At 36.4% G+C, this 24234-nt stretch overlaps 2 protein-coding genes across 3 annotated transcripts; one reads left to right on the plus strand and one right to left on the minus strand.

The window, feature by feature from the left end:
* The first annotated feature begins 545 nt into the window (after window positions 1-545).
* On the plus strand, window positions 546-7015 carry LOC130805156 (T-complex protein 1 subunit zeta 1). Its single transcript, XM_057669822.1, has 15 exons — window positions 546-1047; window positions 1142-1205; window positions 2698-2833; window positions 3386-3537; window positions 3618-3665; window positions 3765-3857; window positions 4129-4235; window positions 4755-4869; window positions 5047-5133; window positions 5537-5741; window positions 5892-5986; window positions 6114-6182; window positions 6270-6377; window positions 6558-6676; window positions 6759-7015. The coding sequence occupies exons 1-15, from the start codon at window positions 914-916 to the stop codon at window positions 6832-6834; spliced, it is 1608 nt and encodes a 535-aa protein (XP_057525805.1). The 5' UTR covers window positions 546-913; the 3' UTR covers window positions 6835-7015.
* A 683-nt stretch (window positions 7016-7698) lies between these two features.
* LOC130805163 (heterodimeric geranylgeranyl pyrophosphate synthase small subunit, chloroplastic-like) lies at window positions 7699-23026 on the minus strand. 2 transcript variants are annotated; one of them, XM_057669832.1, is made up of 3 exons: window positions 22417-23026; window positions 8224-8891; window positions 7699-8106 (listed from the first exon to the last, which is right to left on the minus strand). In XM_057669832.1, exons 1-2 carry the CDS (start codon window positions 22807-22809, stop codon window positions 8238-8240), a joined length of 1047 nt encoding a protein of 348 aa, XP_057525815.1. In that variant the 5' UTR covers window positions 22810-23026; the 3' UTR covers window positions 7699-8106; window positions 8224-8237. The 2 variants fall into 2 exon arrangements, with proteins under 2 accessions (XP_057525815.1, XP_057525813.1); XM_057669830.1 differs by having other exon boundaries at window positions 7704-8891.
* Between the last annotated feature and the right edge of the window lie 1208 nt (window positions 23027-24234).

A 24234-nucleotide genomic window follows, 5' to 3' on the forward strand; every position in this document is an offset into this window, starting at 1 on the left:
CTCAAACTCATAAATGATGATCCGCCATTGAAGAAGGTTAAAGAAGTTAATTGTAGAATTTTTTGGTTAAAGAAGGTAATTTGCATATGAAAGAATGAAATTATAAATTTCGAATTTACTTTTACAGTAATGATTAATGTACTGGGTAGGAGCTTTCATTAAAGAGTTTCCAAGTTATCAGTAAAATAGCCCGTTATTTGCAAATAGGAGGTAAATGTCAGCTCTTTGTAAATAAACTAAAAATTAGCCCTTTATTTACAAACAAACTAAAAGTTAGCCTTATAAAATCAATTTTTTCTAATATAAACCCAAAAAGTACTATTAGGGGGTGTTTGTCTGTTTGGCATGTGAGAATGAGAATTAATTGAGACTTGAATTGAGACTTTAAAAATAAATGTCTCATGTTTGGCAAATGATAAAAATAGATAGTGAATTGGACAAAAATAGTTATTTTTACAAAATTGTCCTTATAACTCTTTTCTCTCTACTTTCATTAATGACAAAAATGACATTTTATATCTTACCCAAGTCTCAACCCAAAATATCACTCTCCTTAAAGAATTTTTTATGAAATTTTTCTCTTCTCAAGTCTCAATATTCAACCTTTATCAATTCTCATTCCGCTCAATAAACAAGATACTTTTTATAATCTTACCCCGAATTGCCAATTCCTAACCTCAATTCCTCTTGCCATACACACCTCTATTGCATTTAACTTGATTAGTAACCGCTCAAAAGAGAAATACGTAAACCTGAAAAATAACCCTAGACTGGTATTCAAAAAGCCCTAAAGAATTTCCCTGCTTAAGGCACTTGCGTTCTGCTACCAGAGTGTTCTACACAAAAATCAAATTCCCAATTCTTATTCTCTCTCATAATCAATTGATTACTTACATACAAGCACAAATCGAAAATGTCTCTTAGAGTGTTGAACCCTAATGCAGAAGTTCTTAACAAATCTGAAGCGCTTCGTATGAATGTTAATGCTGCCAAGGGTTTGCAAGATGTTCTCAAAACCAATCTTGGCCCTAAAGGCACTATCAAAATGTAATCTTTTGTTCCTCTTTTCTTTGTCATGATATATTTGTTTATTAAAAATGCTAGATTTTTCTGGTGATATTAATGGTTTTGTTGATTTCAGGCTTGTTGGAGGTGCTGGTGATATCAAGCTCACGAAAGATGGAAACACTCTTTTGAGAGAAATGGTGAGTATTGTAGATCAATTTGATTGAGAAATTCGGGTTTATGATTTATGTAGTTTTTCAGGTTTTATGAAAAAGAATGAATGTTTTTGGGATTTGAGTGGTGTATCTTTTGGTAATGGAATGAGTTTACAATTGATTGTATAAAAGTTTTTCAAGATAAATGGGAGATGCCCTTATAAATTAATGGTGAGTTTCTGGTTCAATTTGATCGAGAATTTGTGTATTATGATCTATGTGGTTATCTGGGTTTAATAAAAAGAAAGCACGAGATGTTAGTGGTGTAATTGTTGGTTAAGGGATGAGTGTATAATTGACTGTAAAAAAGTTTCTGGTTCAATTTGATCGAGAATTTGTGTATTATGATCTATGTGGTTATCTGGGTTTAATAAAAGAAAGCACGAGATGTTAGTGGTGTAATTGTTGGTTAAGGGATGAGTGTATAATTGACTGTAAAAAAAGTTTACAATACCTTTTTGGGTGAATGGTAAGCATTCGAATCGATGATAAACTTTTTTGTTTGTTTGTTTGTTTCTGAGTAAACTCAAGATAACCTAGACGGAAGGAGTAGGGATGAGATGGCACAGAGTCATGATGAATGCTAAAATAGAATTTTTGTGGATTTTTTGGTTCATGTAGCTATCCAAATTTTTGAGATTAAGACTTTGACTTTGTTGTTGTTGTTGTTGTGAGTAGGAGTAACACAATAGATTTGTGTAAGTTTACACCTCTAATGCTAATTTTGATAGTTAATGTATTGGGATCAAGGGTGTTGATCGTTGTTGTTCAATAGCTATAATAGAAATGCAACTTTGTGAAAATTTTTTCGTCGAGAATTGAGATATTTTTGATTCGTTTTGTTTCTTATTTAACGTTGTAATATGTTTTGTATTTTCAAGTACCTTCACTTGAATATTGTTACACATACATTTTGTATTTGGTTTGAGCGCAACTACTCAAATCTTGTTTCAACTTTTGGTTACTACACTTTTTAGTTTTTCCTGTAGTTAGTTTCTTTAGCTTTTCAAGTCTCCCTGATTATGATTATGCCACTGAACTCCTTAAGAGCCTATATGAGTTAAAGCTTGTGGCTTTTTCCCTTCTCTTTCATGAATTCTTATTTTTGTTTAGTTTTTCACTGGCATCCTTTTTTGACTGTTCTTGTCTGAGATTTTAATATTGCTGGATTATGGATGTTTTTTGATCTGCTATTGGATGAATATGTAATGTTTCTTGGTCGCACTCATACCTGGCCTACTTTTTAATTTTGAGGTTCAAGTGTCATCTTTGTTTTAAGTTTTAACCTTTATAAGGTTTAGGTGATTGTCATCTTGTGGAATACGGTTCCAGCCTCCAAATGTTTTATTTTGAAACTTAAATGATCCCAGATCAGTGTAAGCTGTTGTCTCTAATATTTGAGTCACATAAGTGCATTTGATTTTGCTACCCTATTAGAGACGTGAAGTTTTTCTAACTTGAACTCTTACTAATGCAGCAAATCCAAAATCCAACCGCGATAATGATAGCAAGGACAGCTGTTGCTCAGGATGATATTAGTGGGGATGGGACAACTTCAACAGTGATCTTCATTGGGGAGCTCATGAAGCAATCAGACCGTTACATCGATGAAGGTATATGATGCTTTGAATAAAGCTTTGTGCTTGACATATATGATTCTTGAACCGTGTATACAACTACGTCAATGCCTAAGCCTTAATCTCAAAATAAATGGATTTTGTTTGAAGGTCTATGCCATTTGGAGGACCACTCTTGGCTCTACTATCAACAATACCATAGAGTGGTTTTCCATTACAGTTTTAATGAACTAAAGATCATGCATTGCATAAACTTTATCTTGATGTAGACTTCGGGAAGTAGATCTACCCTTCATTATTTCTGACTAATTCTCCTGTATCTACACTACATCAACTCTATGTTCTTGATAATATTTCGCGATGCTAGTTGCTGGCGTCATGTCTGTGATAGTCATAGGTATTTGGGAATAGGGGAATATTGGTGTACTCCTTTAAACATACTAGTATGCTATTTACTGGCGACATTGTTTTGGTTTGTAATATGACTGTTTTCCTCTACTAGAATTTGATCCACATTGGGTATTATTGGTGATATAATTTTGTCTGACAATACACATGTACTAAAGGGGTCTTTTATATTTTTTTCAGGGATGCATCCACGTGTTTTGGTTGATGGCTTTGAGATTGCAAAAAGAGCTACTCTTCAATTTTTGGAGAAGTTCAAAACTCCTGTTGTAATGGGTGATGAACCTGACAAAGAAATTCTAAAAATGGTTGCAAGAACGACTCTAAGAACCAAGGTGCTCTTTGTGAATCGTACTCTAATGAACATGATTGTATTTGTTCAAATATGTTGATTTTTTGAGTTGTCTGTGAACAGCTGTATGAGTCTTTAGCAGATCAATTGACAGAGATAGTCGTAAATGGGGTTAGTTCTTTCCTTATACATGCTCTAAATAGATAATATTTTTGGTCAAGTATAGTGACAAACTTATATTTTGATTTTTAAACGTATGGGATCTTTCAGGTGCTTTGCATTCGCAAGCCAGAAGAACCGATCGATCTCTTTATGGTTGAGATTATGCACATGCGCCATAAATTTGATGTTGACACAAGATTGGTATGCATTTAGTATTTTCCTTTTATGTTATGTATTGTGGCTCAATGTGAAACTATATTTGTAATGCATATAGCTGATAAAAATGAGCTTTTGGTGCTGTAAATACTTTGATGATAAGCATCAGCTGTAGGTTTGGAGAATGGCTGGGATTTTTAGCTGGTCGTAAATTTCTGTTTTTTTTATTAAATGGAAGTATTAGAATATGTGTGGTGCCACAGACACTGTTCATGGTCTACTAGATTTTCATGTAGCTTTGTGTTAATTTTTTTAGGTTGAGGGTCTTGTCCTTGATCATGGCTCAAGGCATCCTGATATGAAGCGAAGAGCAGAGAATTGTTACATTTTGACTTGTAACGTGTCACTGGAATATGAGAAGAGGTATGTGATGGAGGATAATAACTGTTTTTTCTATATTTTGTGGCGTCATACATTAATCTAAGCTAATATATATATATATATATATATATATATATATATATATATATATATATATATATATATATATATATATATATGTATATACGTTTTCACATTTGAATTATGTTCTGTTTTGTAACATTTGTTTCATACTGTAAAACAGTTCTCGTTTTGGTGAGTTATAGTTTGATGAATTTTTTAGCCTATGGCTATTTGTTTAAAGTACTTTTAAATCTTTAGCTTTGCTATTATTTGAACTAATTTTCTTAATATTTCTTGTCTTTTTCTGCTTGTTTTCTTCACTGGTCAGGGATGCAAGGGCATGATTAAAACAAATTTAACACGCTAACTATATTTTCTTAGCTAACGTTGGCAAAACCTTTTATAAGTGTTGAAAGCATTTTTTTAATTGTCATTTTCCAGCACTTCTCTTTCATTGTTGCTCCTTTCACGAATCTTAAAGCAATTTTCTGTGTACAGTGAAATAAATGCAGGCTTCTTCTACTCCAACGCAGAGCAGAGAGAGGCTATGGTAGCTGCTGAGAGGCGTTCCGTTGATGAGAGAGTGAAAAAAATTATTGAATTGAAGAATAAGGTAAAATTGAATGTTTATTTAGTTTTGTACTTGCCATTTGTTAAGCCAAAGTGGCATTTGCGCACACTATCATTTGATTCTTCCTAGTAGGAGAGAACTACTTCATTTGCATATTATTCTTTGGCTATCATTTTTTAAGGGTATGTTACTCATTTTACATTTCAATTCTGCTTTTAGGTTTGTGCTGGTACTGACAACAACTTTGTGGTCATTAACCAAAAAGGAATTGATCCTCCTTCACTGGATCTACTTGCGAGGGAAGGAGTGAGTATTCTTACCCTATCTAGTGTTTGTGTTTTTCTTCTTGGCAATTGAAGCTCTCATGGTTGTGATCCTTGCTAGTAAAATGAGGAGACTGGTCATTCTTGATTATTTGTTGCTGATAATCTTGTTACAAAATAATGCAAAGATTTTGGTTATGAATGCTGGTCTGTTTCATAGTTCAAAAGTTCTCCAAGGACTTAAGCTGCATATAAAAGACCCTTTTAAAAAGTAGTTTATTAATTAGAAACTTCCATCAAATTTACGTGCAAAAGTATTGATTGGTCGACAAATTTGTTGCTTTAGTTGTGTAATATGAATGTTTCCTTCTTGGTGTCTTCGCATTGCTTTCAGCTCATTTCCTTCATATTGGTTCTCAGTTCTCACGTAATATTTCTTTTGGTAGATAATTGCCCTTCGCAGAGCAAAGAGAAGAAACATGGAAAGGTTGGTCTTGGCTTGTGGAGGCGAGGCTGTCAATTCAGTTGATGATTTGACACCTGATGTGCTTGGCTGGGCTGGATTGGTATATGAGCATGTCCTTGGAGAAGAGAAGTACACATTTGTGGAAAATGTCAGGAACCCTCATTCCTGTACAATTCTTATTAAAGGTTTGTCAATCCCCAAATTTATTCGATCTTATTGTTTTTATTTTTGTAATGGCACAATACTTCTTTGAGCTGTTGATTTTTAAGCATTTGTTTCACTATTATGTTGGCAGATTTTGTGTATAACTTCTTACTCTTGTTTTACACCAATAGGTCCCAATGATCATACTATTGCTCAGATAAAGGATGCTGTCCGTGATGGCCTCAGAGCCGTAAAAAACACTATTGAAGATGAAGCAGTCATTTTGGTATGTTGTAATTTACATGCCATTTTCCCTTGAAAATTATGATGAAGCCGTCTTCTCCCCTCCCCTACAGTGGCTCGTTGACCTTACTAATGTACGCTTACTCGGGAAAATGTCGTTTGTCTTCCAGGGAGCTGGAGCTTTTGAGGTTGCAGCAAGGCAACACCTAGTTAATGAAGTAATGAAGACTGTACAAGGGGTAAATTAGTTGGTTGCCAAAGTATGTATTGAATGATGGTTTAGAGTCCTCCAAATTTGTTGTCATTTTTGAAATCTTTTTGTACAGCGTGCCCAACTTGGTGTGGAAGCATTTGCTGATGCTCTTCTGGTGATCCCCAAGACCCTTGCGGAAAACGCTGGCCTCGACACCCAAGATGTGATCATTTCTCTCAAGGTATTTATCTTAGCTAGAGGCGTTCATTCGGGTCATCGGGTTGATTTCGGGTCGGTTTGAAATCGGGTTTTTTTCATATTGTTTTTTGTTTCCATATTTGTTGTTTTGCAACTATTTTGGTTAATCTTTGAAATGATAACATAGAGCAACTAAATAATGCTATACCTCATTTATTTTCAGGGTGAGCATGATCGAGGAAACATTGTGGGATTAAATCAGCACACTGGAGAACCCATTGATCCTCAAATGGAGGGTATTTTCGATAACTACTCTGTAAAGAGGCAAATTATAAACTCAGGGTAAGTTCAACTCTCTTTGCTTGATCAGGACATCCAATTCTGCCTCCTCTTTGTCAAATAATAGCTTATTTGATTCTTGCAGGCCTGTTATCGCATCGCAATTGTTGCTCGTTGATGAAGTAATTCGTGCAGGGCGTAACATGAGGAAACCCAATTAGTTTTGCTTCAACTTTTTATCAAGACATTTTTATAATTCACTTTTGGGTTTTAAATTAGATCATTTGCAGGTTTCGTTTGTACTTGGCATTTGTATGATGGCCGCAGTAATTTTGTAGGGCTTGTTAATGTAAGACGTTTTCGGAAATGAACTAATGTGACAGCTTGCTTTTTTGTGTCAAATTTAAGTGGATTTGGGTGAAACAATCATTATTTGGTATAGTGAAGTAAATTGATCTTTTTGTCGCCCAAGAACAAATGTTAAACAAAGATATGATAATATGAACACAAGTCGTATGTGGCGGGTCATGGGCTGCCTTCTTACACAAAAGGGGTACCCAAACTGGCCCGATAACATTTTTTTTTTAATCGCTAGCTGTGTATTGTAACTTCTAAGTCATTTCACAGAATGCTGTCAATGTATTTGCTTCCATAAGACTACCATATAAGAAAGATATTACATTAAATTTAGTATTTGAGCTATACAGTTGAAGCCCTGGAACATGACATAATTTCAAAGAAATTAAAAATATTGTTTTCCTCTCATTGGTAGATTAGAATAGATTATGATGGATGAGCATGGCATTATCTTATACAAGTTGCATTTAAGGGATTTGTGTTGCATTAATGCATATCTAAAGCATTTGCACATCATAGTCCAGTATGTTGCAGGGTTGTACCTTCCAGAATATCCGGGTATCTTTGTTTTGTGCAAGACTTGTAAAGAACAAAAAGAGAGAAAAAAAGTAAGTTTATTATTAAAAAAAATTCTCAAAATAAGCTTCAAAAAATTTAATTTTTAAAATAAGTATCTCCACAAAAAAAAAAGTATGTTTACTATTACTAATAGCGAACAAAAAGTTGATCAAAAAAGGTCAAAATTCTTTGTTCACTGACAGCGAACAAAACGAAAGCAAATGTCATAGCATTGGATGAGGCAAAAAAATTAAACAAGTTTGTTTGCCGTTAGTAAAAGCGAACAAACTTTTTTTTTGTTTTTTGTTTTTTTTAGTTTGCAGAGCAGCAATTGCATTAGCATCCAAATGATATCTGATGTTACATCAATTACAAGCAAGAAAAATCATCTAATAATACCTCCCTCTACTATAAACATTGTGTTTTGCACTCAAAGTTCTATTTGCAGTCTTTACTTTATGAATCATACAAGGATTCCTTCTTTTTTCAAAATCGATGAAATCCTTCAAACTGCCACGCTAATGGCCGAGCTTCAATTCCCCTGCTGTTGGTGAAGAGAGTAAACCCGCGGAAAGCCCCTAGGAGACAGGTTTAGCTACCATCAGGCTACTCCGTTATCTAAGAATTATACACATAACTCCTGATTTACCAATACTCGATAAGTGAAAACTCAAAAGGCATTTTCAGAATCATACCTACTCAACAAAATTCACCCACAAACACTGAAGCCTCTATCGGCTGCATAATCCACAAAGCTATAAAGCGGGATTATCTTTTCTCCATATTTTTTGAATCCATCTAGCTCCTTCCTCGCTTGAGACCGTAGATCCTCTGCAACTTCTTTAGCCTTCTCTAGCCCGTAAACACTCACGTAGCTCTTGTCCCCCTTTCTCTTCGTCTCTCCGTCAGCCTTTTGCTCCTCTTTTAAGATATCATCCACTACTTGATACAGTATTCCTACAGCTTTACCAAATCTTCTCAGCCGTTGGATCTCATCGTCGTTGGCGCCAGCCAAAATTCCTCCGCAGACAGCCGAGCATTCGGCAAGTACCCCAAACTTCTTTTCTTGAATGAAATCCACAACTTCTGGCCCACCTTCAAGAGCCAGATATTCACCAGCAGCCATACCTGTGGATCCTACTGTTTGGGCTATCTCAGCGATGACCTTCAGGACTCGTGTTTCAGGGACCAGGTCGCAAGGGGTATGTGAGACAATGTGACTGAAGCCAAGAGGGAAAAGTGCATCTCCTGCAAGAATTGCCATGTCTTCCCCAAATACAACGTGATTAGCTGCATGGCCTCGTCTTACTTGATCGTTGTCCATGCATGGAAGGTCATCATGGATCAGAGAAGCAGCATGAACCTATCAGCAGACTACCAAGTTATATTCACCAAAACCAAGTACAGAAAATGTTTCAATAAAAGTTGAAATAAATGGGATCATTTTGAAAATAATAAGATGTGACAGAACGGTTCTGTCAAATGCTTCAATTACTGAAAATGTTATCTAACAAAAGACAAAGAATAAGACAAACGTTTATACACAGTATTCGAGCTACTGCTGGCTCCTAATCCAAACTTTCCTTTTATTTCTTCTTTAACAAAAACATAATATGTACAATGTTGGTCTTATATAGGAGTCAAACACAAGACCCACTAAGACACCTCATCAAAATATCTAAAGACTAATTATTTACATGACAGCTGTCCCCTTATTTATATTTCTCCTTTGATAAGTCTTGAGTTCCGGTTGGACCGGTTGTTCACTCATAAGAGTTAAAAATTAATAAAACTGAAGAGCCCGTGAATCAGGGTGATGTCTCCAAGTTTCGAGTGCAACAATACACTGTTGAATCAATAGATTTGCGATAACAGTTCCAATCAGAATGTAATGCATGATTCAGTAAGGCGGATGTCAATATGAAAAGAGGCTAGAAAAGAGACTGCGTGAAAACCCATCTCTAACACAGATGTAAAATAGAACTACCAAAAGCAGTAATCATATTACCAAAACCCCACTTTGAACAAGATGTGAAAATGTGAATTATACGTACCATTTTACCAAAAGTAATAGTAGTACTTACAAAATTGACTGCAAATTCAAAACATCTATGAGTGTTAGTACGAAAATCAGTTCAGCTGGTAATCATATTCATGAAAAGTATGTCTAAAGCAATTGATCAATTTTCACTCCTTCGTGTAGCCAGCTCATAACATAGCAAATCTTAAATTCCCAGTAAGAATGGTAAACAAGGAAATGATACAGAAAAAAAAATGTTTATAATGTTGGAATCACTCACAGGCATGAAGGAAAGGTTAATATAAGACCTTCCATCTCTCAGCCTAAAGTTGCATTTGAATTAGACCAGAACATAAAGGTTCCTTGATTGTTTTTATCAAGGCAATACAAGTAAAGCATAATCCTCAAATAACTAATACAGAATAAGGATTCCACCAAAAGAAAAACCAACAAAATTGTACTCTACCGCATACTCTTGGAACACAAATCATATCCATCAATCATTCAGATCTCTAAATTAGCTATCTTGAATGTCTTCAACTCTTCCTAAGCCAGAAGGGACTTTCAATTTAAGACTGTCTGAGTCTTACCTCTGCACATTTCTAGCAAATATCACTCTCCATGTATTAAAACCATTCCTAGATTCAATGAAATACATTATCTATTTAAAACGACGATGTATTAGAGTTCGAACAGTGTGTTTCAAACTCCAATATTACCAAGATCGAGTGTATGAGGTTTTGTGACAAACAAATTACGCTATCAACAATATCAACGTTTGTAGGAGAAAATAAAGCAATAAAATGACACAAAGATTTAACGAGGTTCACCCAACTAAGGCTACGTCCTCCGGTGTGTAGTATCTCTTATCAAAAGGAGTTCAAAGAACTCTCAAATATGGAGAATTACAATAGAGAAGAGATATAGGCTAGTGTTTGGCTTGGGGTGTATTTGTGGATGATTACAATGTGAGTATGAGAGCTCTATATATAGTACTAGATACAAGAATATCAATAGCTCTCCCGAATACAACATTAATATAGGGTAATGAATAATATGAAATAACTCTAAGAACTTGAAAGGTCGAAAACTAGCATCCCATGCATATCAGAAGATCCGCTCGACCGGATTAGAGAGCTCGCTCGGTCGAGCGAGCATCAGCAGCATTCTGGAGCATTCTGTCTGACCGCTCGACCTATCAATATGGCTCGCTCGGTCGAGCGGATAGATCGAGCGACCTCTCTGCTTCCTCTGTCAGAATTCTGAAGGAGCATACATAAATCAAGTCCCTTCTTCTTCTTCATTAACTTTCGTTAACACCCATAATTCCCATGAATACTCACCACATAATTACACCCTTAAAGACTCCATAACTCAAGAGTCACACATACATGAATACACACTTTAATTGTGCACTCAAGTCACACTTAATCACAACATCTATTCTTCCCTTAACTAAAAACTTTCAGATTTAAAAAGTACCTTAAAGCAATCTACACTAAGTTTGAGCTTATAAATTCAATATGATATCCCATCATTTAATTGATATTACTCCAAGAATGAAAAAATGTATACACAACAAAATAAAGAATAGATAACCAGAAACTATACATAAACTTTGTATGGATGAAATTATCTGGTTTCACATGCACACAAACTACTCTAACACTATTTGGATAGCAATTTAGGAGGGAAAGGGAAGAAAGGGAGTGGGAAAAATCTTTATTAATGATATGGAGCAAGCCATGGAAGTGGAAGAAAAAAACATCACTCAATTAGATAGAGAGTTGAGAAGGAAAGAAAGGGAGAGAATTTGAAAGGAGTTTTATCCTTTTACTTTTAATTAACAAAATCTTTCCAAAGTTGAAAAGATTTGGAAGGAAAATAATGAGTTTTCCTCACCCTTTACTACTTGAAAATGAGCATTATAAACCTTATCCTTATTATAAGTAATGTATCACTTGATTGATAGAATATTTAAAAGATAAATATAATTTATATAGGATAAACTTTTGTTAAATAATCAAGCCAATAATATTGAGTTTTTTCTACCTCTACCACAAAATTTACGCTCCTGATTATTCATTTATATCTCTTCAAATCCCTCCATCTTCCCACTGTTATCCAAATAAAGGATTTTTCATTCCTCTATTTCCCTCATCCAAACACAAGATTTTCATCCCTCTATTTTCCTCCCATTCCATTCTCTCCATTTCCTTCCATCCAAACAAAGTGTAAAGGGGTATTGAAGTCAACTTAACCAGTTACTTCTCCTAAATCCTCTCCAAACTCCCAATTTCCTAATGGTTAATCATTTCAATCTAACATCTGAGCTCAAAAGTAAACCACTAGGTCCTTACTCTTACACTAGGTTTGGATACATTTTTAGAAGAAAGGGGGTGAGGGGTGGGTGGGTGGGAAGGGAATGGGAATGGGAGGGGAGACTGGTATGTTTCCTTTCCAAATCTTTCCTATGTTGAAAGGATTTGTTTTATTAATTATAAATATTAATTATAAAGGATTTTTTTCTTCCAATACCCTATTCCTCTCCCTTTCCCTGTTGGTATCCAAACGAGGGAAATGCAATCCTTTCATACCCTCCCTTCGTTGCCCTCTATTTCTTTCTATCCAAAATAGTGCTAATGTCTCACACATTTATTAACACCCTTGTATCATATTCCACATAACAATCTTAACCAAAATCCTTTATAACTTTGATACAATAATATTGTTATGATTGGTGTGACTTGAGTGCACAAGTGGTGTGTGCATTCATGTGGTGACTCTTGGGATGAAATCCCATAAGTATGTCATGAATGGGTGCGTCTTAATATTTGTGGTTTATGATGATGATTAAAGTATGAATTAATGAGTTAATCATGGGAGTTATGCGACTTAATGAAGAAGTTCAAAGGTTCAATTCAAGATGCTCAACTATGCAAGTCGAGCAATACTATCAGAAGCCCTCTGAAGTGCCGCTCGACCAGCTCGCTCGACCGAGCGAGCTTCAGGATGGGTCGAGTGAGCAGACAGAATGCAACCGGAAACTTCTTGTAGTCCGCTCGACCAGGCCGCTCGACCGAGCGAGCCTCTGCTTTGGTCGAGCGATGTTTCTGATACTCCTAAGATGCTGTTTTTGACTTTTCAAGTTCTTGGAGATGTTTCATTGTCATTTATTCATAGTTGTAATGTACTTAATGTTACTTATTGAGATCTCTCCTATAAATAAAGAGCTCTCATTCACATTGTAATCATCCACAAAATACACCCCAAGCCAAACACTAGCCTATATCTCTTCTCTATTGTAATTCTCCATATTTGAGAGTTCTTTGAACTCCTTTTGATAATATAAGAGATACTATACACCAGAGGACGTAGCCTTAGTTGGGTTAACCTCGTTAAATCTTTGTGTCGTTTTATTGCTTTATTTTCTCCTACAAACATTGATATCATTGATAGCGTAATTTGTTTGTCACTAAAACTTCATACACTCGATCTTGGCAATATTGGAGTTTGAAACTGATGTAAAATCATCAAGCAACAAAGACCGCACCAAGAACATCCAAGACCAAGCAAATGCCAATGGGTTGACATCTACGCCAAATACACAAAATAAACAAATAAACAGCAACAGGGAGACCTACACATCTGGAAAAGGGCAAGGAATACTCAAGGAAAATGAGGGAAACAAGAAGCCCACAGAAACTAGCTCATGGGACCCAAGATTGGGACCAGACAGCAGGAACAGAACAACAGCAGAGTCTGACGACCAGCAGACCTTGACGGACCATCTGAGCTCAGACCAGGGTAAACTGGACCAAGGGAAAGATTGGGACGACATCTCCCTACATGGACCAAGACATAAAGGCCCTCGAGTCACCCTAATAATCCACCAGGAAGACTAGAGAACACACAGAAGGAAGGCTGGTCAGAAGAAATTAAAAGGCGTGTTTTTGGCTAAGTGTTTGGGCCTTTGTTGTTTTCTGCTTTGTTTAACTAACTCCACGTGTACTAAGGAGTCCTAGTAACGGCTAGTTTGAGATAACAAACTCTATAAATACTTAGTTTCCCTTTGTAATTGGACATGTTTGATTGTTTTCAATAAAAGAGGTATTTTCTTCAAAGCATAGTTTGTTTTTCTGATTTTGAAGTTTTTGTGTAAACTTCATTGAGTTGCGGGACAACTTGACCGGAGAGTTTGAAGAGTTACGTGGAAACTTGAGTTCTCACCGGAAGTTTGTGATCAAGGTTATCATTTTCTTGCATTGCATCAAACGTAGGATCATCATACAAGTCAGGCGAAGTACATCATTCAGTCCTATCAGAAAATCAAGAACCACGTTCTTGGTCTGATTGTGTTGTCTGTGTGTTTGTTTGGGAAGTATTGTGGGATTCTGAGTGCATCATTGATTAAGGTTGTTTAGCAACGAGAATCATTGCACGAGAGAGTTCATTGTCAGCCCTTTATTTTACATCAACTTGGTATCAGAGCTTAGATTACGAGTTGGGAAAGAAGGGTACAAAGGAACAGTCAGAGGAGAGAGGTTTCATTTTGTTCGGGGCATTGTGAAGAAAAAGGCGCTGGGCGATTTTCTTTAGATTCATTGTAATCCGTCATCAGTGAATCTATAACATACAGGGAGTAATCTTTCCTATTGATTTTGATTTGTCATTTAATTTTGAATAATTGATTACATACATTCAGACACGAGGCACACTACATTACACTCATTCTGGTTTCTTGCATTGCGATTGTCGCACTCGTTTTGTTGTGCATTTCTGGATAATCCTAGCTGTCTCTGGTCGAATGGATATGACCATGGAGGAAAGATTGGAAGAAATAGAAGCAAGAATGCATAGGATGATGGAGAATAGTTTGCGTCAGTTTAGAGAAGAGATGACCGGTGTAATTACACGAAATCAAATTGATAGAACACCAAACCCTAATCCTCGACCTTATGAAGATAGGACAATCAAGGTGGATATACCTGAATTCGATGGGATTTCACATGACCCAGACCGATATCAGGAATGGGAAGGGAGGATGGAACAGTATTTTGAATTTAGGGAAACCCCATTGGATCATCAATTTAGGCTGGCAAAGGTTAAGCTGATTAAGTCGGCAGCAGTTTGGTTGGAAGGAACACAAAAACAGAGACTTAGGGAAGGAAAGGGTAAGATCAATACTTGGGGAAAGCTCAAGAAGAACATGAGGAGAAAGTACATTCCATCCTACCACAAACAACAACAATATGTGCAGCTCAACTCCATGAAACAAGGGAGTAGAACAGTACAGGAGTATCTCAATGAATGGGAGAGGATCTATGTTCTTTGTGACCTAAATGACCCTGAAGACATGAGAATGAGTAGGTTTATTGCTGGGTTAAGGGATGATATCAAAGGACAAATGAGGATTACACCAGACCTCACTGTACACTCAGCCAGTATGTATGCACAAGAAATTGAAAGGCTTAACCTTAGATTTGCTGCTGCTCACACAAGGAATACCAGGACCTATGCACCTAGGAGCACTAGTAGTTTGACTGCACCTAGAAGGGAGGTACCAAACACTGGACCAAAACCGATTAACAACAGAATAGAAGCCAACACCCACCCTAAGAACATAGTGTGTTTCAAGTGTAATGGGAGAGGGCATTATCAAAGGGACTGCCCTAATGCCAGGGCCTTCACAATGTTGGAATGGAATGATATTAGGCAAAATACAAACCCTAAGAAGATCTTGGTTTCCAGAAATGGGCAAGAAGAGGAAATGGATCCACCCAATTTGAGTAATGATGATGGCACATTTTTGGAGGATGAACAAGGTAATAGGCGTACATTTGAGGGGGATACTGAGGAAGAGACAGGAGAGGAATTGGAGAAAATTTTACATGAGGAAGAACACGTGAGCCTGATCATTAGGAGAAGTTTTCACACAACACCATCCACAAAAAAATCTGATCAAAGATAGAATATTTTTCAGACAAAGTGCAAGGTGCAGGGCAAGGTTTGTGATTTGATTATTGACAGTGGGAGTGAATCAAATTGTGTTAGTAAACAGTTGATAAGTGAGTTGAACCTGAAGACTAAACCCTACCCACACCCATACAAAATGAAATGGTTAGATAATAAGGCAAGTGGAGTAGTGTGTAAACAAAGCTTGATCAGCTTGACTTTGGGAACATATACTGATGAAATCCTTTGTGATGTGTTGGACATGGATGCTTGCCATTTGCTGCTGGGCAGACCATGGCAATATGATAGAAAGACCACTCATAATGGATACACAAATACATACACCCTCAGTCACAATGGGAAAAAGAAGGAATTAATTCCCCTGCCTCCACACCGAGCTGTGCCCCCTACAGCAGCTAAGGTCCCTGTCCATTTAATAAGTAGAAGAGAGTGTGAGAAGGAAGTAAAAGGAAATGAAGAATTATATCTCTTGATAACCAAAGAGGTACAGGAACCCACACCCATACCCCCTGATATGAAGAACTTATTAGAGCAATACAAGGATGTTTTCCCCACTGACTTGCCTCCTGGTTTGCCACCTGTGAGAGGCATAGAGCATCAAATTGACTTGATCCCTGGAGCTAGTTTACCAAATAGACCAGCCTATAGAACCAACCCAAAGGAAACTCAAGAGCTGCAGAGACAAGTGGAAGAACTGATGCAGAAAGGGTATGTGAGGGAGAGTTTGAGCCCCTGTGCAGTCCCTACTCTGTTAGTTCCAAAAAAAGATGGCACATGGAGAATGTGCATAGATAGCCGTAGTATGAACAACATAACCATCAAATATAGATTCCCTATACCAAGAATTGATGATATGTTGGATGAGTTGGGTGGTTCACAGTGGTTTAGCAAGGTGGACCTAAGGAGTGGATATCACCAAATCCGGATGAAAGCAGGGGATGAATGGAAAACAGCATTTAAAACAAAGTATGGGTTATATGAATGGCTTGTGATGCCTTTTGGTTTAACTGGAGCACCCAGTACTTTTATGAGGCTTATGAATGAGATTTTGAGACCATTCTTGGGAAAATTTATAGTGGTGTATTTGGATGACATTCTCATATACAGCAGGGGAAAAACAGAGCACCTGAGCCACCTTAAACAGCTGTTTGAAGTTTTGAGGAAGCAAAGACTGTATGCTAAGTTAGAAAAGTGTAATTTTCTTTTACCTGAGGTTAGTTTCTTAGGTTATATCATTGGGAAGACAGGGGTTAGAGTAGACCCAGCAAAAGTGAAAGCTATACAGGACTGGCCCACACCTAGCACACTAACACAAGTGAGATCTTTCCATGGGTTAGCTTCATTTTATAGAAGGTTTATTAGAGATTTTAGTTCTGTGATGGCACCTGTTACAGAATGCACCAAACATGGAAAGTTTGAGTGGACTGCAGCAGCTCAGAAGGCTTTTGAAACCCTCAAAGAGATGATGTGCAAAGCCCCTATACTTAAACTTCCTGATTTCACAAAACCCTTTGAATTGGAGTGTGATGCAAGTGGGGTAGGGATTGGGGCAGTGTTAGTTCAAGAGGGGAGGCCTGTAGCTTTTTTTAGTGAAAAACTAAATAACAGTAGGCTCAATTATTCCACATATGACAAAGAATTCTATGCTATCATTAGAGCTTTTGATCACTGGTCTCACTACCTAAGAATACAACCCTTTGTGCTCCACACAGACCATGAATCTCTGAAATACATAAACAGCCAACACAAGTTGAGTAGTAGACATGCTAGGTGGGTGGAATTCATGCAGACTTTTGACTTTTCAGCCAAGTATAAGGTGGGAAAGACCAATGTCATTGCAGATGCTTTAAGTAGAAAGTATAACATGCTTGGGATATTAGGTTCTAAAATTTTGGGATTCGAATTCATCAAAGAACAGTACCCCACATGCCCTGATTTTGCTGATATATATAAGCTGTGCAGTACCACCCCACAAGGCCTGTTTAGTATACACCAAGGGTTCTTGTTCAAAGGAAATAAGCTATGCATTCCCAAGATACCCCTTAGAAATATCTTAGTTAAGGAAGTGCATGAAGGTAGCATAGCAGGGCATTATGGAATTCAAAAGACCTTGGACATGTTGGCTAAACACTTCTTTTGGCCAAAAATGCTTGGCACAGTAGGAAAGCATGTGCTAAAGTGTGAGACTTGCCTTAAGGCCAAGGTGACCTTTCACAAGGGAGAATACCTCCCCTTACCTGTAGCTCGAAGGCCATGGGAGCATGTAAGCATGGACTTCATGGTGGCCCTACCTAAGACTAAAAGAGGGAAAGATGCCATTATGGTAGTGGTGGATAGGTTTTCTAAAATGTCACACTTCATAGCTTGCAACAAGACAGATGATGCACAAAACATTGCCAAGTTGTATTTTACTGAGGTAGTTAGGTTACATGGTGTTCCTAAAACTATTGTGTCTGATCGAGACAGTAAGTTTTTGAGTCATTTTTGGAAAACGTTGTGGAGGATGCTAGGCACTAAACTGTTGTTCAGTACAGCCTACCACCCCCAAACTGATGGGCAGACTGAAGTGACCAACAGAACCCTAGGCAACATGCTGAGAGCCTTGGTAACTAAGAATATCAGGGAATGGGATTTAAAATTATGTTATGCTGAGTTTGCTTACAACAGGGCCCCTAGCTGTTCCACAAAACACACTCCTTTTGAGTGTGTATATGGTACTAACCCTTTACTCCCAACTTCATTAATTGATTTGCCTCTCTGTGACAGCAAACAAGTTGAAGCAGAGGACTTAATCCAGCAAATGGAAGCAATCCATCAGCAAGTGTATGCCAATTTGGAAGAAGCCAACAGGAAGTACAAAAAGCAAGCAGACAAGCACTTGAAGGCACGACAACCAATTAAGGAAGGAGATCAAGTGTGGGTATACCTCAGGAAAAACAGATTCCCACACTTAAGAAAGAATAAACTCCAACCCAGAGCCATAGGCCCATACTCTGTTCTGAAAAAGTATGGAGACAATGCCTTTGAGATCCAACTCCCCCCTGAGCATAACATATCTCCTATCTTCAATATAGGAGATCTAACCCTACACCAACCAGACGAAGAATTGGGGACAATTCTTTTCCAAGGGGGAGGAGTTGATGTAAAATCATCAAGCAACAAAGACCGCACCAAGAACATCCAAGACCAAGCAAATGCCAATGGGTTGACATCTACGCCAAATACACAAAATAAACAAATAAACAGCAACAGGGAGACCTACACATCTGGAAAAGGGCAAGGAATACTCAAGGAAAATGAGGGAAACAAGAAGCCCACAGAAACTAGCTCATGGGACCCAAGATTGGGACCAGACAGCAGGAACAGAACAACAGCAGAGTCTGACGACCAGCAGACCTTGACGGACCATCTGAGCTCAGACCAGGGTAAACTGGACCAAGGGAAAGATTGGGACGACATCTCCCTACATGGACCAAGACATAAAGGCCCTCGAGTCACCCTAATAATCCACCAGGAAGACTAGAGAACACACAGAAGAAAGGCTGGTCAGAAGAAATTAAAAGGCGTGTTTTTGGCTAAGTGTTTGGGCCTTTGTTGTTTTCTGCTTTGTTTAACTAACTCCACGTGTACTAAGGAGTCCTAGTAACGGCTAGTTTGAGATAACAAACTCTATAAATACTTAGTTTCCCTTTGTAATTGGACATGTTTGATTGTTTTCAATAAAAGAGGTATTTTCTTCAAAGCATAGTTTGTTTTTCTGATTTTGAAGTTTTTGTGTAAACTTCATTGAGTTGCGGGACAACTTGACCGGAGAGTTTGAAGAGTTACGTGGAAACTTGAGTTCTCACCGGAAGTTTGTGATCAAGGTTATCATTTTCTTGCATTGCATCAAACGTAGGATCATCATACAAGTCAGGCGAAGTACATCATTCAGTCCTATCAGAAAATCAAGAACCACGTTCTTGGTCTGATTGTGTTGTCTGTGTGTTTGTTTGGGAAGTATTGTGGGATTCTGAGTGCATCATTGATTAAGGTTGTTTAGCAACGAGAATCATTGCACGAGAGAGTTCATCGTCAGCCCTTTATTTTACATCAGAAACACATTGTTCGAACTCTAATACATCGTCGTTTTCAAATATGAATCTCAATTCAGTTTCTTAATCAAATGTAATAATCACATCAATAACATGATTAATACTCCCTCTATCCAAAATTAATTGTTATCCGTCACTACTCATTAAATGCTTAAATCAAGAATATTATGAATATGGGTGACTTATGTTTACCAAGTATTTAAGACTTGATTAAGTTAATTAATTAAGCTTGTTAGAAAGGTTGAGAAGGAGCCCAAATGTGCTCTTGGGATTGGTTGAGGGAGAATATTCACGGTACCGTTGGTGAAATAAAGGGAAAATGCAGAAGCTGTAGTAAGGACCTGCTCGAACGAGAACACATTGTGCTCGAACAAGCAGGTTGTTCTGTTGCTGTTTTGTGATATCACGTCCCTTGCACTACTTAGTGCTATATAAACTACATGCCTAGGTCATTGCAAGCCAAAAGTTCCATTTATTAGCTCTCCTTTCTTGCTTATTATTCCCCAACATTAATCCTCTCTTTCTCACTAATCTCTCCATTGTAATTCCAACAAATTTGTTGTTTGTCCTTTAAACATATAATTCATCAATCCAACCTAGGTATGGTGAATGTAACCTTTATTTAATAAACCACCTTAAAACATTGTGTTGTCATTGTCTTGTTTATTTTGCCATTACTGTCACCATAGACATTCACTTTCAACCTCAAGTTTTGATCTTGTAGCTTGTGTGTGCATCTCATTTCAATGAATGTAATTGATCATTCTTATACTCTCTTAAGTCCCAACAATTCAAATGCCCAGATTAAAATTAATGCTAGTTGAGTTGGTTCAATCCACTTACACAAGTGATTCTACACTAATATACAGGATTTGCCATTGAATTTCAATAGTGGAATGCTGTATAATTATCATTTCCAGATTACACTAAACCCATTAAAATTATCCCTGCAATCTGTTATGGTTGTTGAATCTCAAGCAACCATGTGAATAGGAAAGAGAGGGAGAAGAGAAGATATTTAGAAGAGGAGAATAAAATTGTTTTATTTCATTATATTTCATCAACTCTAATACAACATTATGTCCCCTTTTATACTACTAAGACTATCACAAACACCCATTTATAACTAATTACATTTTATTACCAAATATACCGATAACATACTTTTCACCTTCAAGAGACTTGTCCTCAAATCTATGTTAAGAAATCTAAACAAAAATACAAGACAACTTTTAACTAAAACTAAACCCTACAAAAAAGGCCCAAAATAGTGAGAAATGAAATAAGATCAATATTGGTAATTTTTGATTCCATGCCAAATGAGTTTGAGCACCAGATTTGAAACTTATTATTAGTCGAATCTTCTTTGCCAAAAAATAAGCAAGCAACATCATTTGCGTTGAAAATTGAGCTACAATACTTTTATTTTCCCCAACATTTGCTTGAATTTTAAGAGTAAGATTGTCATTTTGAGACTCAGATTGTTGATAATAATCAAGTAACAAGGCATCTTTATTGTACTTATTCACCACTTCATGAATAAAACTAATAACATGCATAGAAATCTTCCTTTTTTGATTTCTAACCTTCTTGGAGCTTGATTGCACTCTTGAAAAAGTACCCATTGATGAGTTTCTCTTAGCAAATTCTTAGTTTGGAGAATAAAACTTTCAATTGAAGGAACTTCAAGAACTTTCCCATATGTTGAAAAAATTTTCAGGTTTGATTGCCACAAAACATTCATGATTTTTGTCTAAATCATGTTCACTCATGTCATCAATCACACAATTAACCAAATCACCATCCATATGAACAAAGCCTTTAAAACCAAATTTACTTTTTGCACATGAATTCATATGATCAACATTTAAAGATTCTTGAGTATCAATTTTTAAATCAAACATTGCTAATTCTTGAATGGTATTTACTTCGATCATGCTATCGAACATCTCTAACGCAATCACATAATCATTTGCTTCGTCATATACTACAATAAATCCCCAATTATCACTATTATGTTGGCAATTATGATCAAGAAATGGTTAGTTACACCATTCACACAATTCTATATCCCAACAATCAAAACATTCATCTTTCAAAAGTTTTTAAAAGATTTAATAACCTTCTTTTGTTTGGCTTCAAGTTGTGAAATAATTGATTCTTCAAATTGTCTGATTTTGTAAAACTCTTCACTTTTCATATTTGCAACCACTAAAAAAACTCTAGTTTGGAAAAAAACTCCAAGAACTCAAAGGAACATGACAATGAATTTTCACAAACAAGTTGTGTGCAAGATTTGACAATGGAAATATTATGAGTATTTTCAATTAAAAGAGAATAGAAGAGAAATAATATTGTTATTAGTGCCTAAGAAAAGAATGACTCTAATACCAAAGTTATGGTTGTTGAATATCAAGTAGAGAAAGAAGAGAAGAATAAGAGAAGAATAAGATTGTTGTATTTATTATATTTCATCAACTCTAATACTCCATTTCTATTCATCTAAAGTGTCACATTTAATTATTTGGTCAAGTCACTTTAAATGAGACCGAGACTATTTTGGGTATGCTAATTTTTCCAATTTATCCTTACTAAACATAACTTTTTTACACTTTTACGCCTACTAACCCCATTTTACCCCTATCAAATATACCTATTAACACAATCACCCATATAATTAAATTTCACCCAAATACACATACAATTACCTCAAAACCCAAATCCGAAATTCCCCCAAAACAAAAACCCATCAAACAGCAAAAGGACTAACAATGAAACTCAATCGACATGAGGGTTACCATTTCAAGGGCACAAGCAGTAGGAAAAGCAGCAGCACGGTGACCACCAAAAAGCTCACATGCGGTGATACACATAACAGGTGGGGCCCTCTTAGCAGCTTTATCAAGGGCAGTATAACGCATAGCTTCATAAATGTTTTCAGGATAAGAAACTGGGATTGATTCATCAAGTTTCTGATTAATTTCTTCGATCAATGCCGTCCAATACGTACGAAGATCAAACTGATGATGATGGACGGTGGATGCTGTGGGTGTTGGCATGGCGGATGATGAGGGTGAAGAACACCTGATTATTACCCTTGCAAGACGGTTGTTTGATTGGTGATGAGGTGAGTGGTGGAGATTTGGGATGTTGAGAGTATGAAACGACGACGTTAGGGACAACATAGCCATGATTATTCTTTTGTGTTATCCAAAACAATTGTGGGTGTAGAGTGAGTTGAGTTTATTTGAGGAGGGAAGAGATAACTTTTTTTTTTTTGGTAGTTTCATTCTAATTTTGGTATAGACTTTAACATTATAATCTTACAAAATACAAATATATCCAATAATGTTGTATTCAAATGTTTCTTTAAATGAGGTTAGACCTGAGAATCCATAAAACATGTCCGCAATGTATAAAATTATTTTTTATTATTAAATTTTGTAAATTTTATGATTTTTAAAGACCATTCACAATGCTTATTTTTCAAAAAGTGTTTGTTGCCTAAAAGTGTCTCAAAATGGAAGCCAAAACCGACAAAATGATACTCAATTTGATGCGCTTCTTAAACTTTTTGAGAATAGTCAAAGGCGTTTATATATATATTAGAGCTGTTAATGGGTGGGCTTGGGCGGGTAGCAAACCGGGTAGTATCTAAAAATTCTACCTGCGGACATAGATATTGAAAAGTCCGCCCGCATATGCGGGCATATTTTTTTGTCACTATACACCCATTTTTAAAGCGGGTAGGCGGATATTTCTTATATAAAAATTAAAAAATATAAATCATATTATAAAGTTAAGTTTTTATAACAATTAAAATACAATACACTGTCTAAAATATTCTAATTATATATAAAGTCTCAAAATACTCAAATTACATGAATATTGAATATAGACGGTGGAGTCGGCTACTTGTTTGAACTTTGATAGTCGATTGCTTGAGTGCTTCATGGGTTAAAAATATTGAATGTAGACAGTAAAATTAGAAACTTTAAAGTCTAAAAGAAGCAAACTCTAGGGCTAATAGAATAGTAATAAACTAAAGTTGGATATGGATACTAAATACTAAAGTTGGGTATGGGTCATGTAGTAGTATAGATTAATAATTAATAGAATTAATTATTTAATAAATAATATATTAAATTAAGCGGACGGACGGATATACGCGTGGGTATTTTTTTGATGTCACTACCCGCCCTTTTATCTTGACGGGCGGGTATTACCAGTCTAAACTTTAACATTTTTTCAAAAATATTATCAATGCCCACGGATTTTTCGACCCATGGTGATTTGTTTTCCAAACACCAAAAAATCAATAAAAACCATACAAATAATACAAGTAAAAGCCTTTGTAAACTTCCAAGAGACCGAACTCCGAAAGAGCCCAACAACCACCTAATTCTTCAAATCTTACTATAAAACTCTTAACACTGTTCAATATAATAGCTAATGTTTGGTCTTTGTTGCTCCTCCATCTCATTTAAGTGTTGAAAGGGTATTCTATAACATCGTTTATGTGGGTGGTGTTCGTATTGCAATAGGCTACAAACCACTTCTTCAGACAACTTCAATTACTTGGGCAATTGAGCTCACTCGAATATGTTTCAAAACAT

The sequence above is a fragment of the Amaranthus tricolor genome, chromosome 2 (assembly GCF_026212465.1).
Source record: "Amaranthus tricolor cultivar Red isolate AtriRed21 chromosome 2, ASM2621246v1, whole genome shotgun sequence".
Classification (NCBI taxonomy): Eukaryota; Viridiplantae; Streptophyta; class Magnoliopsida; order Caryophyllales; family Amaranthaceae; genus Amaranthus; species Amaranthus tricolor.

Coding starts and splice junctions, on each gene's coding strand:
- LOC130805156 (XM_057669822.1), top strand. CDS start 914: ATGTCTCTTAGAGTGTTGAACCCTAATGCAGAAGTTCTTAACAAATCT. Junction 5,134..5,536: donor ATCTACTTGCGAGGGAAGGA/GTGAGTATTCTT, acceptor TTCTTTTGGTAG/ATAATTGCCCTTCGCAGAGC. Junction 5,742..5,891: donor CTGTACAATTCTTATTAAAG/GTTTGTCAATCC, acceptor TTACACCAATAG/GTCCCAATGATCATACTATT.
- LOC130805163 (XM_057669832.1), bottom strand. CDS start 22,809: ATGGCTATGTTGTCCCTAACGTCGTCGTTTCATACTCTCAACATCCCA. Junction 8,892..22,416: donor CTGCTTGTGCCCTTGAAATG/GTAACCCTCATG, acceptor GTCTGCTGATAG/GTTCATGCTGCTTCTCTGAT.